Source organism: Dermacentor andersoni, chromosome 1 (genome assembly GCF_023375885.2).
Source record: "Dermacentor andersoni chromosome 1, qqDerAnde1_hic_scaffold, whole genome shotgun sequence".
NCBI lineage: Eukaryota > Metazoa > Arthropoda > Arachnida > Ixodida > Ixodidae > Dermacentor > Dermacentor andersoni.
The window spans coordinates 166,269,417-166,288,360 of record NC_092814.1 but is presented as its reverse complement, the minus strand read 5'-3'; the positions used below and the strand labels follow the sequence as shown (position 1 = coordinate 166,288,360).

At 46.2% G+C, this 18,944-nt stretch overlaps 1 protein-coding gene across 7 annotated transcripts in view; it reads right to left on the bottom strand.

Annotated features, from left to right (window-relative positions):
* Positions 1-18,944, bottom strand: part of LOC126547063 (trifunctional nucleotide phosphoesterase protein YfkN) — a 92,217-nt gene that overhangs the window by 37,771 nt on the left and 35,502 nt on the right. For all 7 annotated transcript variants that reach the window (XM_055062729.2, XM_055062727.2, XM_055062728.2 and 4 more), the window contains exons 8-10: positions 14,424-14,519; positions 7,704-7,871; positions 7,046-7,218 (exon numbers count right to left, since the gene is read on the bottom strand). In XM_055062729.2, the coding sequence (XP_054918704.1) occupies positions 7,046-7,218; positions 7,704-7,871; positions 14,424-14,519 (437 nt within the window). The remainder of the gene's footprint in view (positions 1-7,045; positions 7,219-7,703; positions 7,872-14,423; positions 14,520-18,944) is intronic.

Genomic DNA, 18,944 nt, shown 5'->3' with positions numbered 1-18,944 from the left:
TGATGAAGTTAAAGGAAAGCGAGAATCAGTAATAAGAGCTCATAGTATATGTGTCTGGATCACAGTTGCCGTTGTTCAAATGGCTCGGCCACTCATACTAACCCGTCTTAGGCTGGAACAACGCAGCTGATATGTGCAGATATATATGTGGGGCTACGTTTTGCCATTATTTCACATCAGAGATGCGCTGTTTCCACAATATTCAAAGATAAGAATGGTATGTGGCTATAGATGTCAATGTAAACAAACGCACTGGTTTGGCAAATCCAACATGGAAGGCTCCGCTCGAATAATTCTTGAATGTATGAAACGTCTAATGAATGTGTAAAAGGAATACAAAAAGTGAGGTGCAAGAGCATGACATCAGCGACAACAAGCTCCAAGGCAGCCGCGTCGGCAGGCAGAACTTGGTATGCCTTTATCGGCTGCACTGTTACCACAACAGCGCACTCAGCTAGGCCAGCTCACTCAGTAGGCCTAGCCGAGTGCTACTGAGTGCTACATGGCTTCCTGGAACAATATGTTGTCCTGGAGAAGCCATTAATAATTAATTGCAATCCACGAAATGCACAGCAGACACACACTAAACATGGGCGCAGGTACAGAAATCAGCCGGCAAAAGCCCTGGCACCCTTCCAAAACGTTTCCAGCAGCATGCCGCAGAGGGCAGCACAGGAACATCAAAAAGGCGGGTTGAAGCATGCGACCGGGATTCTTGCATCTTTTTAAATTTACTAACGTTGAAAGACTCATGTCCGAGAACCCGCTGTCTTCGCATGAAGCATTTCAGACCCGCTCATTTATTCAAAATTCCCCGTGTTATCACCACCAACTCTACAGAACTAATGTAGAATGGCAGCTGAAATTTTGGATGCTGTACAGTGTCTAGTTCAATTTCTCAGACTGATCTGCGGTGTCAAAATCAGGGCGACCGTGAATCAAGTTGCCGCCGTTCGAGTGTTACCCATGCCATCTGTATCTGTGCCTTCACTTTTGCTGCCGAAGTGGTTTCTGCACTTTCCAAGTGCCATACAACCACAGCACTGCATTTCGTTGACTCGGCACCAAACCACAACTTTTGTCAGCTACACCCAACAAGGCGCACTATAGCTGGCAGCAGTGCCAAACAACATACTGTTGCAGGAAGCTCGCCCTTGATACATAACATCGGTACCCGTATGAGATTGAGCGTGCAATCTCGCACATGGGCTGAACTGACAGTAGCGTGTGTGAAGCAGAGTTTGGTTTCTGGGGCGATCAGCTGCAGCAAGTACTGAGCACACCTACCAAGTTTGTGTGTGCGAATACTGGTAGGAACAGAGGAAACTCACACGGGGGGCATAAAGCCTAAAAGCTCCAAATCAAATTTGTGGAACACACCTTAAACTGACAGCAGTCAAAGTCGCACACCCGATATCTGCACTTCACGACGATGCGCATCGCGACGGGCGCACACAAACTGAAGAACCAAAGCCACCAAAGAACTACAATGCGCACGCATTCAGTGCGAAGTGCAACGCTGTTAAGCAGCTGATCAAAGGCTTCTCTGTTGCCTAGCAACCCCTGCGCACCAACATAACGCTGCAACTGATTTTTTTTTTTTTTCGTTCCTTGTTCTCCTCCTCCTCCTCCTCTGCATTGCCCTTGTCGCTCTCCCCTCCCATCGGCTGGTGCACCTCGTTGAGAACTGTCCTCGCTACCGCGTTTGCGTGCAAGATTTTTCCATGGATGCCACATTGTACAGTGAAACCTTGTTAAATTGTAGTTGGCCAGAGCTCAGAAAAAGCACGTACTAAACGGTAGTACTGTTTAACCGAAATAGCACGAGATCACCCACTTACCTGTCAAAAACGGAGCTCAGAGAGAGTACGATGAAAGGGCAAAAACATACAGTATTTATTCACTTCGTGCGACAAAAGTCTTATTTTCGTTTCATGCAGCAGCGGCCTAGCAGCAACGACAGCAGCCTCAAACTCAAAGCTGCTAGCCAGCTTTATTATTATTTATTCATGCTTTGGCATGACGCGAGTCCTAGCTTGCACAACGCCACAACCATGGCCACAACACTTTCTGGCACTGCGCCGAAATGATGCTGAAGTGGCTTCACACGTAAATGCATAGGGCGCTTAGAGGCCACTGTTCCCATCTCTGGGGGCTTGTTCTGCCAGGCCACCCAATGGGGACGACGCACTGCCGTGATTGCGCGACGAAAAGTGGAAACAATACGTGCTAACCGATACGTACGCAATAAGCTTGTACGGTTTATGCGGATACAAAACGCATTATATTGGATGGCCGCTCAGTCGGAGATTTGACTTTACTACATTTAAAATGAAACTACTGTTTAAGTGGGTATGGATTAACGAGGTTTTACTGTAACTGGTATTTCATATTGGGCGACTAGACTATAAACGGTACGCGTATACATGGTATTCTAAGGGAGAGTAAGCAGAAGTCAGAAAAGGCTGCATTATAGCCAGTTCTGAATTATAAGTGGTTATGTTTGCGGGGAGCACCCGTTACCATTTCCTCCCACGTACTCATGTCGTCCCGTTCGCATGTGGCAGACGCGTCAAGCCAGCCTAGACACAGGAGTGAGGCACTGCACGCCCTCCCGTTCTCCATCGCTCTCATAACGTGCGCAACTCTTTCCCCGCACCCGGCTCACAGGAAAAGGTGAGGTATCCGGCGGGCGAGGAGGACATTCCCCTCACAAAAAGTAAAAAGGTATAAAAGCGCGCAACCAGCGGAGACCCTCGCTCTTTTCAGAATTCTGTGTGCATGTCAGTTGAAAATTTCATTAGGCTTCTGAGGTTTTATCTTAGTTCCATGCTAGTTCAGTTTGATGATGGGGTTTATGTTCAGAAGAAGGGCATTTGTATAGGGTCCTGTGTAGCCCCTATCTTAAGCAACATTTTTCTTTCGGCCGTAGATAGCGTTTTGGACAGCATGCTTGACAAACAGAAGGTTTTGAAAGTATTTAGATATGTAGATAATTTCCTAATTGTGTTAAACAGACAGGATCCACCAGGCCAGCAAGAATCTGTCAAAGAGATGCTACATATTTTTATGAAATGTAGCCATGGTTTAGAATACACCTTTGAACTACCAAAGAACAATAAGTTACAGTTTTTAGACCTCGAGCTCAGCCTGGGAGCTGAAGTGCACTGGAAGTACCAACCCCGAGCGCAAAAAGAGCTCTTGTCTTATGAGTCAGCCCACTCTAAGATCGTAAAAAGAGCGATAGCCACAGGGGCATTGGAATCGGCTGCCAGGAAATCATGTAAGCATGCCATACGAAGCAGCTTCCATCAGCAGATTGAAAGGCTAAAGGAGGCGGGGTTTCCACAGACAGTTCTAAGTTCTGTAGTAGAGTGCCTGCTCCAGAAAATAAAAGGGAAAGCAAGAAAAAACATGCAAGAACAAACCAGGAGATTAAGACCTGTAGTCGTACCGTACTCTCACCGCGTAGCTCACAACCTGAAAAAGGTCGCGAGTAAATTCAAAGTCCCGGTTGTTTTCTCAGCCCCTTCAAAACTTGCTACATTGTGTGCCCGCGTTAACAACCAAAAAACAGAACGCGCAACCTGCGGAACCCATCATACCGATCCACTTGTCAGTAAACAAGGAAGGGTAGTTTATCAAATTCCGCTCTCATGCAAAAAGGTTTACATTGGACAAACGGGGCGGTGTTCAAATGAAAGGCTAAAAGAACACGAACGGTCACAGGAAAAGGGAACTGGTTCCAATATGGCCATCCATTGCAAAGAGTGCGGATGCAAGCCTCGCCTAAGAGATACCATCGTTCTGGACAGAAGTCGAGACAGTGTTGCCCGTGAGCTTCCACATTAAAAGGAAGGGCCTTGAATGTGTGAGCGAACCATCAAAAATTCTGTATAAAAGTGAGATGTCCTTTTTAGAAGCCCTTAGTTAGAACTGAGCATGTTGCTGTGCCGCCTGCGCTTGGTGAAAATCCTTAATCTTTTAGTTTTTATGGGGTACTCCCTTACGGCGGTGTTTGTGTATCGAGAAACCATTATCATTTATAGTCATTTGGCCCTGCACACCACGTGTCAGCTTCACGAACGTCACCTTCACAATCGTTCTATCGCCTTTTGCCTGGTTACCATGTGATTTTTGACAATACGCGAGTTGCGCCGCCAAATTTGCAGATATATATTGTGTGTTTCCGTCAATAAAGCATCAGTTGTTAGTAAGCGCTCGTCCGTGTCTCTTCTTGTGTCGTCTGTTTGGCGCTACAGTACTTCAGTAATATGCACCAACTAGCCCAACGAAAAGTTCTGCTGGAATCGCCGGGTTCCCTTGAAAAAAAATTGGGCTGGTCGGCGATTGCGTAAATAAGGCTTCCCCAAAGTATTTCTATGAAAAAAATTTTTGGTAACATACGAGCTCTTTGAAGTTTCTGCTAGGAAGCAAAAGTTGATTGCAGGTAAATTTTTTCTGTGAGAGTCTGAAACTAGGTAAAATGACATTGACAATGACAGAACATTGCATTGACATTCTTTCAAGTGACGTCATAAGTAGACCCGTGAAATAATGTTTAGTGTTTACCTGCCTATATAAAAAAAGCAAGAAATCAAAAGCAAGCATTTTCAAAATTTGTTTGCTATGTGATAATGACAGAATTGTGGTAATGATGAATAACAGGCCGCACTTATACAATAGAAATTTTGTAAATATGAGTCCTTTATTTATTTTCTTTCTTTTAATCCTTCACTCTGAGAGGCTGTTTAATGCAACAGTGCATGGCAACTTGTGTGAGCCAATGGGAAAAGGCTAAAAAAAGTTTGTTTCGCCCCACAGGCAAAGCATCGATCGCAATAGCAAATTAGTGGACAGCTATATGAAGTAAGAATAGTAGTTTTATCGACCATAGAAACTTGTAAACATAGGCATACTAAGTAAATTAACAAGCACGGTGTCACGCACGCACAAGAAAACATGAACACATCTCCCTCCATGACCACAGAAACTCGCTGTCAAAATGCTGTAGTGGGGAAGCGTGGCAGCAGCTGCGAGTGAATTGACCTTTGCGCTGGCTCTCGCATCAACACGAACTAAGCCGCTAAAACACAGCGCATGGCAGACTCTGTGCCCATCACAGATGGCTTTCAAGATACAGCAGCCCGGGCAGGCGTGCCTGGCTGCCCGCGCCGCTCAGAGTAAACCCCCCTTCCCCCACCCCCCAAGCCTTTCACGTGACAGAAGACGGCGTGCTTCCCCCCTACCCTTCCTCCCTTACGTGCGCGAGATTGAGCCGCAATCGCCGGCTGACCCTCACACGCTTTCACTCGCACATACAGCATACAGCGCGCGGTGACTATTTTATCGCCATTGGGAACCTCACAGCGACCCCAACGGCGACGGCAGAAATGCGATTGGAATGTCCATATAATTGCTATCACAATAAAAAGGGAGACTCCATGAAAATGCAGGCCTCAGCATCAGATGAAAGTACAGATCCCTTAAGAATGTGAATCACAATGTTGCAATTGTACAGTCGAACCTCGAATACAGTCGAACCTTGATATAGTATCGAACAGCGCGGTGATCGCGAAATAGTTCGATATAGCCAGAATTCTATATATAAAGGATCACATAAAAATCGCATCAAAAACTTCTGCAAATCAATCAATGAACCAAGGGCATGATCAGGCATCGTTGTTCAGAGCACGCATTTGGTTGCGCCACACGCAATTGGCCTAGGCCGCGCCGACTTCGTCCACCGGGAGCGCGCGGTCGATCGCGCCACACGCAATTAGCGTAGGTCGCACTGACTTTGTCAGCTGCAGAAAGTCGGCACGGCGTAACAGAATGCGTGCTCCGAACAACGATCCCCGATTGCACCCGAATCGTGGAGCAGTATACTCACTTGAAGCTTCCCACAAATTATTTATTTATTTGGCTGAAATTGCTGCAGCAGTGTAACCTGCTTCTTATTGGCAGCCACGTGCTTAAACACGGAGTCATCAACCTAGTCTAAACGAACCGCAAGCATAGGCCGGTGCCTTCTATTGTGACGCAGTAGTGGTGTAGAAGGGCCAAAGCAGCTACAGCCTCAGTTGAAGTTGGGAGCGGGGCAACATCAGCGCTTGCTAGATCAACCTCCGCAGCATCTTCTTTGGCCGCTACTTCTGCTGCGATCTCCACGTCCATCAATTGAAGCATTTTGAAATACTGTTAATAACAAAGTACTAAGTGACGTCTGCCAAGGCATCTATGAGTGCACCCAGTGAGCACGCGCTGTCGCGTCTCTCTGTGGATGCAAACCGTCAGTCTTCGTGAGGCGCGGCAGGCGCAGAGCACAGCACCGAGGAGGAGTCAGTGCGACAAATGCAATGCGTCGTTGACGTTGTCGAACTAGCCAAGCCGCCGCGTGCGTACGCCACTACATTCAAATGGCGCCTTCGGCGCAATCGATGTGTGCAGCTATAGTGCGCAGCAGTCAGGAACGCCCATGCGCCACCGCTATCTTCGAGGGTGTTGCGGGAAAGCTCACCGCCTGTCAACAAAGCGCACATGGTCTGGGGTGGCGGAGTTCGACACATCCATTTTACGTCCAACCCCGTTTGAAATAAAAAATTAAAAATGCATGCGATTTTCCAGGTGATATAGAAAGTGTTTGATATACACAATAATTCGATATATCCATGTTCAATACATCGAGGTTTGAATGCATTATGCTGATAACCCTTCACACAGAAAATGCTGACAAGACGATGTGCACAGCACGGCCGACAGACAAAGATGGAAAAGGAACAATGAGGACAAGCGCTGTGCACATCGTTATGGAATGCCAACTAGCCTGATCTCACATTTTTATGACAAGACATACAGTAACTAAGTTGCAAAATTTGATCTGATCTTAGGATCGCCTCATGCCAATTTCACTTAAGTTTGTTCATGTGTAGCCTTGGAGACATAGAGGCACTCCATACACACTACCTATATAGCTGTCCCTTATAAACAGATATAATGGTGAAACAACAAACAACAATAAGCAAGATTTCAGGTTAGTACATACCTGATTTTTGTCCAAAGGTTCATCACCTATTCGCACAAACTGGGGGTCTATTCTTTGGCCAGGTGACTTCTTGGGGTCAAAAGCAAAGCTGACACCTGACACCTGAGGAAAGCGACCTTCCAACTTGGGGTACTGAGATACACCATTCTCCAAAGCTTGCAAAATTTGGTTCCCTGTGTCAGCAAAAGTACAGTGATCATTTTTTACAGAGGCTGAAATGAGTGTACAAGAATTTGAAAGACACACAAGAAAAAAACTAAGAGCTACAAGGTTAAGAATGAGCTTAATAGCACACATCCCAAATTGGTATCACCCTCAGTGAGAGGAACCTGATTGACAGAATGAAAGCTGATCTCCTGCATGGTTATCTTGATCTTTTTGCAACTTTTTTCCAATTTTCACGAGTTAATATTGTTGTTTCTAACAGTGCTACGAACAATGGGAATCAAAGCTGCATAATTTGAATTGATCTTTTTCAACAAAGCATTTAAAGGTGTTGAACTACAATCATGAAACACGTTTTGGTCATGCCAGCACCTTTAGAAGTTAAACTATGTGATATCAGCATTGCTGTGAAAGCAACAAAACAACTTGTTTTTCAATTTTGATTAACAAAGCTTCCTTGGTTGAGTACTAGCATGCAGAGCACCAATCATACCAGTAGCACTAAGCACAATCAGAGAGTCCATCATGGGCAGGACTGTGACCAAATCTCGCATAGTGAAGGCCCCCTTCCGATGAATTCGATCTGACCGCAGTGTACCAGAGTTGAGAATAGCCAGGTCAGAATGAGTTGCTGACAGCATAACATCACAGATAAAATTTCCTGCACAGAGAAGTAGCATAAAATTAGTACCACTATATTGAAACACACACATTGGTAAAACAAGGACTCTTACAAGTGCTCTGCAATAGCATGTGAAATTGTAAAATGACTTTTACAGAGAGGCAAATATTTAGTTAAAGAAACCTATTATAAATTTAGGGCAACCTGCTAAATATGTGGATAACCATATGCACAAAAGGACTGGACTTATTTAAAATGCATTATGATGACTGCAACATATCTTCAGTGCTTCATCACACAAAAAATACACGTACAATACAATTATACACACATCATAGCAAGATATCAAGACAGTGAAGCCAAGAAAAGTATAGGAGAGATTAACTGTTGTTTTGTTGTACTGCACATTTGTACAAAGATATATCATAGTTGAATTTGCTATATAAGCTTTAGAATCCTCTTAAAGAAAACGGGAAATGGAGCTGCAAGGAAAGACAACTGCTGCTGCCAGTGCAGTGTTCTACCAATTGAGCTTTGGCGTCCCACTGTACCTCCGTCCACTTTCTTAGATATTTAAGTACATGTATTTATAACCTAGTACAGTAAGACGTCGTTAATTTGACCCTCGTTAATCCAAAAGATCTACTAATTCGGACTCGTCCTTTGGTCCCGGCAGGTGTATGCATTATTGAACGCAATAAAATTCTCGTTAATTTGAATGTATTTGGACGCACATCGGTTTATTCTGTTAACTCTCGTAACTCGGCGTGAGCGGGAGCACTGCAAATGTGCGACGCAAGAGAGCAAAAATGGCATTAGCGCCCAATGAAATGAAACGGCAGAGTCCACATCGCCATAGTAATCAGCAGAAATCTTACACGAATGACAGCAACACCAGAATGCTTCGTGTTTATTTGTGCCTCTAAAGCCTTTATTCTTGCGTTCACCGCCGCGCATACCACCGTGTTGGCCGCATGCCTTCATGACTACGTAGTCACCATCCATGATCATGACGATAGCGACTGCAGTTTTACCGGCAGTTGCAGCAAACGGTAGTTTCGTTCTGACTCAGTGCATGCGTCTGCCGCACGCCTTCAGAACGGCAAGGTTGCCGCACATGATTGCGTCGACAGTGGCCGCGGTTTTGTCGCAGCTGTTGCGGCAAACAGTAGTTTTGTTTTGAAAATCTTTCGAGGATGAAGCGCACCGGTTACATCGCGATGGGCGGCGGCCAGCTCACTGGTGAAAAAATAATCAGGATGTGCGTGCAGTAGTAAAAAGCTTGTCTAAGATGAAGACACGTGCTGTGGCCACGCTGTGAAGGAAGTGGCAAGGTCTTCACCGCTGCAAGCGCTAATCAGCCAAGAGATGATGAGAACTGCAGCATCTGCACTGCTATTGTGCAAAATAGAAACAGGATTGCCTCATTCATTCAGTAAATAAAAGCATCTTGAAATAGTAAGCATTTATTGTTTTCTTGATACCCCGATAATTCTACATCCACTTAATTTGGACATTTTTTTTGTTCCCATAAAATTCGAATTAACAAGGTTTTACTGTAGCGAATGTTGGCCAACGCCACTCAAGTCATGACAGTGAATATTCCTTATCTCTCACCATGGCTGACCTCCTCCCTTCTTTCATCCCTCACATGCACCATGTGGGGATGCATGATTCTCACGTGTCCCCTGATATGTTGTTTTCCCGCATAGCACCCGTCTCCTGTTCGCCGGCTTCGCCGCGTGGTCTGGTGCTCGCAGCAGTCAGTGTGGTTGAAGCGCATTGCGAGAGATGGCGCAAGTGTGGCTCTGCTAACACCACCTAACAGCGGGGTTACTTGGGCGTGGAAAGGAGAAGGCTCTTTCTGTTTGGTTTGGGTTCGGCAAGCGGCGCGAACGTTCCGCGCGTGCGCCGATCCATGCTTCTGGGAGACCGTGTCGCGAGGGCTCGTTCGAACGCGCCACCGTTCGCATGACCGTACGCGCGAACGACCAGGTTGGGATCCAGCATGGGGCGAACATATTCGCTCGCTATCCGGTCGCGGTGAGTTGGACTTCCGCGATTTGTCGCACACCCATCGGCATGTTTTGTGGATAGCAACTGGGCTAGCAGGTATTGATCTATGAAAGGTGCAATAAATGCCCTTGTGATTGTTTGCACTACTGTGTTGTCGTTCCTTTGTCCCAAGAGCATGGGTGAGAACCCCACATCTGGCTGCCCAACGTGGACCTCTTGGGGCATAGGACGATAGTTTTAACAGTTTTGCTTCGGTCGAGACCTTTGAACCGAAGCGTAGGGCTAGCGTGGATTTTGATCGCTAGCGTCGGCAGCATGCTTTCTTGAGCGAGGCGACGGTGGCTGTAGTGTCTGAACTTTTTAACATGCTAAGCCTTATCGTGTTTTTTTTAACAACATTCGTCGGTACGAGAGCCACGTGGTCTACATCCTGGGAGAGCGAGGCTTAGCGCCCGCGGAGCACTGGCAAGCCTGAAGCGAGTGAGTACGGAAGCCTCGTGGGTGGTTCGAATTTCTTATGTAAATAGCTTCTTCTATCTCTTTGACTCTGATAAAGTCGCGAATCTGGGAGCCGGGTGGCCACGGGCCACGGGTGCCGCTACAGGCTGACTGGTATTGCGGCCTAGCACCGGGCGCTCTGACACCGTCTGGGACGGTGGGCGCCGTCAATTCGGATGCTGTGTGCACTGAGCGGGGTAGGACCACCTAACAGAGCTGCACGTCTCCTCGCGGCTGCCTGTTTTGCGCCCATTTTGGGTGTTGTTTTTTGGATGCCGGTTGCTGTCAGGGTAGCGATGCTTTAGGCCTAAGGCTTTACAAAGCTGCCTGTCGCACGTGGAGGGACACAACCTGGTAGACCGTGGCGTTGAGGTGTTGCACTTTGCTTCCCTCATTCTAGTTTTGGATTGGACTGAATAACTTTAATGAAAGGTCCTGCGAGCTACGGGACGCAAGGTCCCATGGAGCGGGCTACTCCCACGTTGGGACCGGGAGTTGTAACTCCCTGGCTACATCGTGGGCTCACTGGACGGCCCAGAGCTGCTCCGCCAGGTCCGTGCTGCGTAATGCTTCTTGTAGCCTGGCGGAGTCTTGATCCTTGTTTGCGTGGGTCCGACCACACGGCCAGAGCAAGTGATGTACATCTAATGTGCTACGGCAATTTTCGCAATATGATGTTTTGTATAGGTCAGTCATGTAGTGATGTAGTCTGTTCTGCGTGGGGTACGTGTTTGTTTGAAGCATTCTGAACGTGAGGGCTTGAGGCCTGGTGAGCTTATTGTGAGGTGTGCTGTATATTCTGTGGTCTAGATAAAAGTGCTTTGTTATCTCGTTATATGTGGAGGGAGGGTCCCGATTCTCGCTGGGATGGTCATGACCAGAATAGGTGGCGTCGCGGAGGGTTAGGTCTCGCGCGCTCCTGTGAGCCATCTCATTGAGATTGTGAGGGGCGTCCTCGATATCTCCGAGGTGTGCCGGGAACCAGCAGATGCTGTGATGCTGCAGCGGTGCAGATCTATTGATTATTTGTAGAGCTTGGCTTGCAATTGCTCCTTTCTGAAAGGCTTTGACGGCCGAGCGTGAATCGCTGTAGACGTGGGTGGTGGTCGGGTCTGTGAGCGCGAGTGCAATGGCGACCTGTTCTGCTATCTCGGACTTGTGGGTCTTGACTGTGACAGCGTTTGTGACTTGACCTTGCTTATTGATCGTGGTGGCAACGAAAGCCTTCCTGGTCGGGTACTGTGCCGCATCTACGAAACAGGCTAAGATCTTCTTATCACGTATTTCGGGCAGGATGAACGATCTGCGTGCCAGCCTTCTGGGTTGATGATGCGCGGGGTTCATGTTCCGCGGGAGTGGGCGAACCGTGTAGGAGTTGCTTGTGTCCGTCGGAATGCTTTGATATAGATTCTCCATTACTGTGGTGTCATGACCTAGTTTGGCTAGGATTTCTCTACCTGGTTTGGTTCCAGAGAGTCTTGTCCATTGAGCCCGTTCTTGAGCTTCGGCAATTTCTTCAAGTGTATTGTGCACCCCCAGTTGCAGCAGGAGCTTCGTCTTGGTGTTCTTGGGGATTCCCAGCGCTAGTTTGACTAGCTTCCTCAGTTGTACATTGAGTTCGTCCTTCTCCGCTGCCTTCCATCTGTGCATGGCCGCCTCATAGGTAAAGTGGCATAGCGCAAAGGCGTGTGTTAGCTTGAGGAGATTTTCTTCCTTAAGGCCATGTTGTCTGTTTGCTACGCGTCGTATGAGATTCAAGGCATTATTCGACTTTGTCACGATCTTCTCCACTGTCGCGGCGTTAGAGCCGTTGCTCTCAATGAGCATCCCAAGGACTCTGATTTTGCTGACATGTGGAATGGTTCCTCCGTCTTTTGTTCTGAGAATAATGGAGTGTGTGTCTCTGATTTCGTTCTTTGGCTTGGGACCGCTTCTCGATGGTTTGTAGACGAGAAGCTCCGACTTCGCAGGCGAACATCGCAGGCTGGTGGGAGCGAGGTATTCCTCGATCGCGTCGATCGCTTGCTGCAGAGCGCTTTCAATTGATCCCAGGCTACCTCCGGGGACCCAAAGCGTTACGTCATCTGCGTATATCGTGTATTTGACGTTCTCGATTTGATCCAGTTTCTTGCCTAGGCCGGCTAGCGCAAGGTTAAAAAGCGTCGGAGAGATGACAGAACCTTGCGGTGTGCCCTTGCCGCTGAGTTTGTATTTCTGGGACTTGATTTCCCCTAGACGGAGGGTGGCCGTTCTGTCGCTCAGGAACAATTTTGTATAAGAGTAGAGTCTCATGCCGAGGTCGAGGTTGGAGATCGTGTCGAGTATGAAGTCATGTGATAAGTTATCGAATGCCTTTTCGAGGTCTAGCCCTAGGATTACTCTCGCGTCTCTCGTGTCTGCGTCAATGATCTCATGCTTGAGGGGCTACATGGCGTCTTGGGTGGATAGCCCGGGTCTAAAGCCGATCATTGCTGCGGGGTAGACATCTTTTTCTTCGAGATGCCTCGAGAGCCTGTTTAGGACCACGTGCTCGGCTACCTTGCTGACGCAAGACGTCCGCGAGATAGGTCTGAGGTTATTGATGTTAGGTGCCTTGCCAGGCTTTGGGATGAGCACGATGAGGGCCATTTTCCAGTCTTCGGGTAGTGCTCCGTTCCTCCAGATTTTGTTGATTTCCTCTGTGAGGGTTTCGATTTAGCCTTGCACGAATTGAAATTACTCGTTCAACTCAAGGAAGCGAGCTTCGTTCACGTAAACTTGGCATCTGAGTAGCCGCCCGATCTTTTGCTATAGCCGAGTTGAACATCGTACCACGTGGGCGATGCACATGCACAATTCCTCTCTATTGCACTACTTTAGTGTTTGCCGAGTGCATTGTGTGCACGGCGCGTGATTGGAGTCACCCCTGGTTTACTGTCACCTGCACATCGTCTGTGCTGCTGCCCCAGACTACGATCGAGCCGACCCGGGCAATGGTGATGCTGTGGCCAGTTCGACGCAGCGACTTCGGCGGCCGCCTGTATCCAGCTCGCAACCCTCTGCGGCGGAGAAAAGTGCCGGCGGTCACCAACAGCTTCTCCGGCTCTCACCAGCAGGGCGTGTCGGCGCAAGCGACACTTGCTCGTACTGACTACTGCGTCGCCGTTTCCGGAGTGTGGCTTGGAATCGTGCCGTCGAGTCTGCAGAGCAGCTGCTGTGACCAGTGCATGCCAGCGGTGTACTCAAGGACAATGTCGGCTTGCATGCTATGAACAGCATGTGGACATTTCCTCAGCATGGCCACTGTTGCATGTACTACCTTGTTCACAAAGCATGCGTTGATGTTAGACCGTGTGACATGTTTCGCCGGAATATGTAGTCATTTAAGGTTGGAGGGATGTGAGGATGCGTGACTCTCACGCGTCCCCAGATATGTTGTTTTCCCGCATGGCTCCAGTCTCCTGTAATCCGGCTTCGCCGCGTGGCCTGGTGCCCGCGGCAGTCAGTGTGGTTGAAGCGCATTGCGAGAGATGGCACAAGTGTGGCTCTGCTAACACCACCTAACAGTGGGGTTACTTGGGCGCGGAAAGGAGAAGGCTCTTTCTCTTTGGTTTGGGTTCGACAAGCGGCGCGAACGTCCCGCGCGTGCGCCGATCCATGCTTCTGCGAGACCGTCTCGCGAGGGGTCGTTCGAACGCGCCACCGTTCGCATGACTGTACGCGCGAACGACTAGGCGTTGGGATCCAGCATGGGGCGAACATATTCGCTCGCTATCCGGTCGCGGTGAGTTGGACTTCCGCGATTTGTCGCACGCCCATCGGCATGTTTTGTGGATAGCAACTGGGCTAGCAGGCATTGATCTATGAAAGGTGCAATAAATGCCCTTGTGATTGTTTGTACTGTGTTGTCGTTCCTTTGTCCCAAGAGCATGAGTGAGAACCCCACAACCGATACACACAAACATTGGCTATGAAGAATCGCACTACATTATTTTTAATTTACAAGACTTTCTAAATACTTCTCTCTCTTAAATAACTGCTTTTCAACAACAGTGCACATATAGAATAGACAAAAAGAATAAAAAGAACACCACTCACCCAAATTTGTCTCCGATGTTCTTATGCTGCTAAATCGACCATCCAAATCAACAGCAAAATGCCCAATCACTTCATCCATTTTTCCTTGCACAACATCTGAAAGCATCACATCCCAAATCAAACAAGAGTGGAAAAAGTTTAATTTAACTTGCCAAGCTTTTATGCTGGCACACAGACAGAAAAGTAATGCAGGCAGAAAGAAAGGCAGCAAGAAATAAGCAAAACCTATGCAACATCCAGCTAGTGAACAATATTCTTAGCAGACAATATGTTATTCACATTACATACTACCTCAACAGTTGCATGCTGGACCAATCAGTGGGACGCAACTGAGATACAGTATAAGTTATCCCAACTATTTTAATTTTCAATCTATATACTACCCATCTTATTTTCTTTGCAGAATAACTGAACATGAATTATAGATATAAGTTTGCCTCCACAGCACTGCACATCTCTTCATGTCTTGATAAGAAACAAAACTCTTAAATTTAGATGAGCAAGAACTGCAGCAAGCAGACTGTTTATTTACCTCTATCAACAAGCATGTAGTCAATGACTCACACTAAAGCCCCTTCATACGTGTTTTCACCAGCCATGTTAAAGGGGTCCTGAACGATCCTCGAGATTAATGAAAAAACAGTCCGTGAATAGCATACACTGCTAGGAACATCTCAGCCAAATTTTGCAACTCACAAGCGGAGTGCGAAGCCCTCTTTTTCTTAAACACTCTCTTTTCAACGAAAGCCTGCTCCTCACTCTTTCTGGACACTTTATTTTGTAATAGAGCAGATTCCTATGTGCAGCTCCTATTGACCAATAGCTGACATCAATCAAAAAGGGTGTTTGGTTCAGTGTGCTTCTTCCTACTGTTACTGTGTATATTTATTGACACAGTTTAATAAACAGGCTAAAGTAAGCGAAAATCTGCTTTTGAATTTCAACAGTAATTATGGACTTTTGGAAGAAGCCAACTATCGTCTGCTCACGCTTGGCCGCGGCCGCCCACGCAGCAATCAAACTGTGGCCACCCTGATTATCGGTGTCGTAGCCATCAGGTCTCGCTAATTTCAAATAGTTTTGAAACTCAACTAGCCCCAAACCGTGCGAAACTTAAGGTCAGACCGCACCCATGCTTGCCAGCGCGTGCTCACTATTGGCCACTCCTGGTTAGATGCCTTCGTAGACTTCACTTCGTATTGAGCTATTGATAGTGCTTCAAAATGTGCAAGTTAGCTGCGACTATCATCCATTGGTCAAGCTTGTGAAGGACAAAGCCGGTCTGCACCACGTAGCACGGCTAGAAAGAAGCATATGAGCTCAACAGCGCACTCAAGCCCTGTCGAGCATAAAGCAAACACTGTGCCCACATACTACAGTTGCATGTAGCTACAGTCTGCCATGCAGCATAGATACCACAATTGCCGCGGGGTGCCACAGTGAGTTCACTGGCTGAGTGCACTGCGGCTTGCTGAGGACAGCCCCATTTGGCGTGTCATAGGTGCCAAAATCGGAAGTAGTGGTGCCTATGTGAACAACCAAAATCAAATTTGAACTGGGCACCATGGCGACGTTCAGTGCACGGAGCGTTGTGGGCACACCCTGCTCCACCGTAGCCTTCGGAGTGCAAGTCATTGAAGAAGGAGCAGAAGCACCACGAAGGGGGTGTTTGGTTGCCAATAACTCCACTTCTGCTGAATGCATTGTAAGTATTTTTTACAGCAAAGTATTTCTGAAATAGTCTACTTTAACTTCAAATGCATTTCTCGACTTCGATAAAAAGTGGTTAAGGGCCCCTATAAGAACCGGCAACCTACCCTCCTCCTGTGGCCCCCTTTCTCACTCATCCCCTCAGCTTCCAACATCAAGTGGAACTTTGTCGTCCCAGCCTCTGGTTAGGAGTAGAAGCAGTGTTACTGCTGTCTGCTATTGCTGCTTAGAGGTGCGAACGTGCAACAGCGAAAATTTAGGAACCAGAAATCTCTGAAGCAGAACTACTGGAAGTGGAAACCCCAGAAGTGAAACTGGTGTGAGCGAAACAGGTGTTGCACATGAAAGGTTGGCGCTACTTAATAAAAGTGGCGGTGGTACATAGATAGAGGAGCTTTGACTCACACAAGCTTTCTTCCTTTTTAAACATCCAGTTTATTATAAGGAGGAAACTGAATAATTTGTTTAAACAAAAGGTGTATGTTATCGACCTCTAAATTCTACTAATTCTTTTATTAATGACTTGCACAACGACATAGAATCAGTGACGAAGCTTCCCCCATTTGATGCCATCTATCTGCTAGGAGACTTCAATTTTGCTCTGATCGACTGGGTTAACTTATCTTCATCCTCTAATACTCCGACAGAATTCATCAATTTAACCTTAGATTTTAACCTGTTTCAGGTTGTTACACAGCCTACACAGGGTAATAATATCTTAGATTTAATCCTCACAACAGCACCCGAGACAGTTCATCACATTGCGTCAATGTTTTAGCAATCATTCCTTACTGCAAGTAACTCTCAACGTACCCTCATCTTTTACAGGTTTCGCTACTAAAGAAATATGCAATTATAACAAAGCCAATTACAATGTTATGAATTCGAAATTAGATATATTTTTTTCCCACATGCTGTTGCCTTCATTTCACAGTCGGTCAGTGGAGGAGAATTGGATACTCTTCAGGAATAAGATTTCTGCCTAAGTTAACCAGTACGTCCGTCTCATTAAGATAACCAATGATAAATCTAACCCATGGTTCACCAGATCCCTACGCTTACTGAGAAACAGGAAGAAGTACTATTACGAAAGTGCTAAGCGCTTGCGCATGCAAGCAGCTTGGGACACGTACAAGGAAAGCGTGAAAATTTACTGTTCTGCTTGTCTTCAGCTAAAGATAAATACTTCACTCATAACATACCATCTCTTCTAAAATCTAATCCAAGTTCTGGCACATTATAAGCCCAGATCAGGACCACACTAACATTTCTTTACACAACAATAATAACACTCCCATTCCAGATAATCAGTGTCCTTCTACTTTAAATACTTATTTTTCTTCTATAGTCACCACAGAAGATCAGGCTGATCTGCCAGATGCATCGGAGCTGACTACCAATACATGTCACCAATCGAAATAACAGTTGAAGGTGTCGCATGCCTGATAAATAACCTCAAGCTAACCACATCCTGTGGCATTGACAACTTTAATTCTAAAATTCTGAAAAACACCGTCATAGCATCTAGCAAAATTCTGTCTCATCTTCAGGCAATCTTTAGAGATGACTGCTGCCCTCAGATTGGAAGATAGCAAAAGTCATAGCCATATTTAAGTCAGGTAATAAACACGCACTGGAAAACTACCGTCCAATATCATTAACATCTATATGCTGCAAAATGCTAGAACATGTAATTGCATCATATGTCTACAGTCACCTGGAAGCCAACAAATTTTTCTTTTCTACCCAACACGGATTTCGGAGAAACTTCTCTTGTGAAACGCAATTACTAGAATTAACAACTGATTTTGCATGCTAACATGGAAGAGGATCTACAAACTGATTGTGCTTTTCTAGACTTCTCAAAAGTGTTTGACCTCGTAGCACATTGCCGTTTGATTTTGAAATTATCTGCCATTAAATTAGATTCTCTTATGCTAACATGGATTCGCAATTTCCTTTCTAATCGTCAGCAACTCACAGCAGTTAATCATCTTTCCTCTCCACTTTTGCACGTTACTTCAGGTGTACCACAAGGCAGCGTTCTTGGCCATTACTATTTCTAATATACATTAATGACTTACCCAATAACATTTCCTCACACGTGAGCATTTTTGCAGATGACTGCATTCTTTACTGTTCCATCAAATGCGCCGATGATCATGCAATCCTCCAAAAAGATCTAGAACTTATTTCTCTTTGGTGTAACACTTGGCTAATGAAGCTTGACGTTTATAAGTGTCAAATTATCTCTTTTAGCCGCAAGCATACTAAATCTACGTTTCCTGATCACATAAATAACATCACTATTTTGCATGATACGCAATATAAATATCTTGGTGTTAACCTAACTTCGACTCTTTTGTGGTCAACGCACATTGCATACATATGCACTAATGCTCCAAGGTAATTACGGTACATAAGACGCAAGTTGCATAATTCTACTAAAGACATTCGTAAACTAGCTTATCTAACATATGTTCGACCTCAGATTGAATATGCCACATCCGTCTGGTCTCCCCATCAGAAATACTTGATCGAAAAACTCGAATCTATTCATAATAGGGCTGCACGTTTTATTTCACGTTCTATAACAAAAGCATAACACAAATTAAACTCGACCTCTCACTACAGCCACTGCATGATTGTCGTGATATAGCCCTGCTATCATTATTTCATAAATATATCCATAATGAAGCACCATCAGTTCTGCCTTTTGAAACTCCTCATTACAGGTCACACCGGCTATACAATCAGTTCAATTTAGTGCGCATCTACGGAAAGCCCAATTCATTTAACTACTCCGCACTT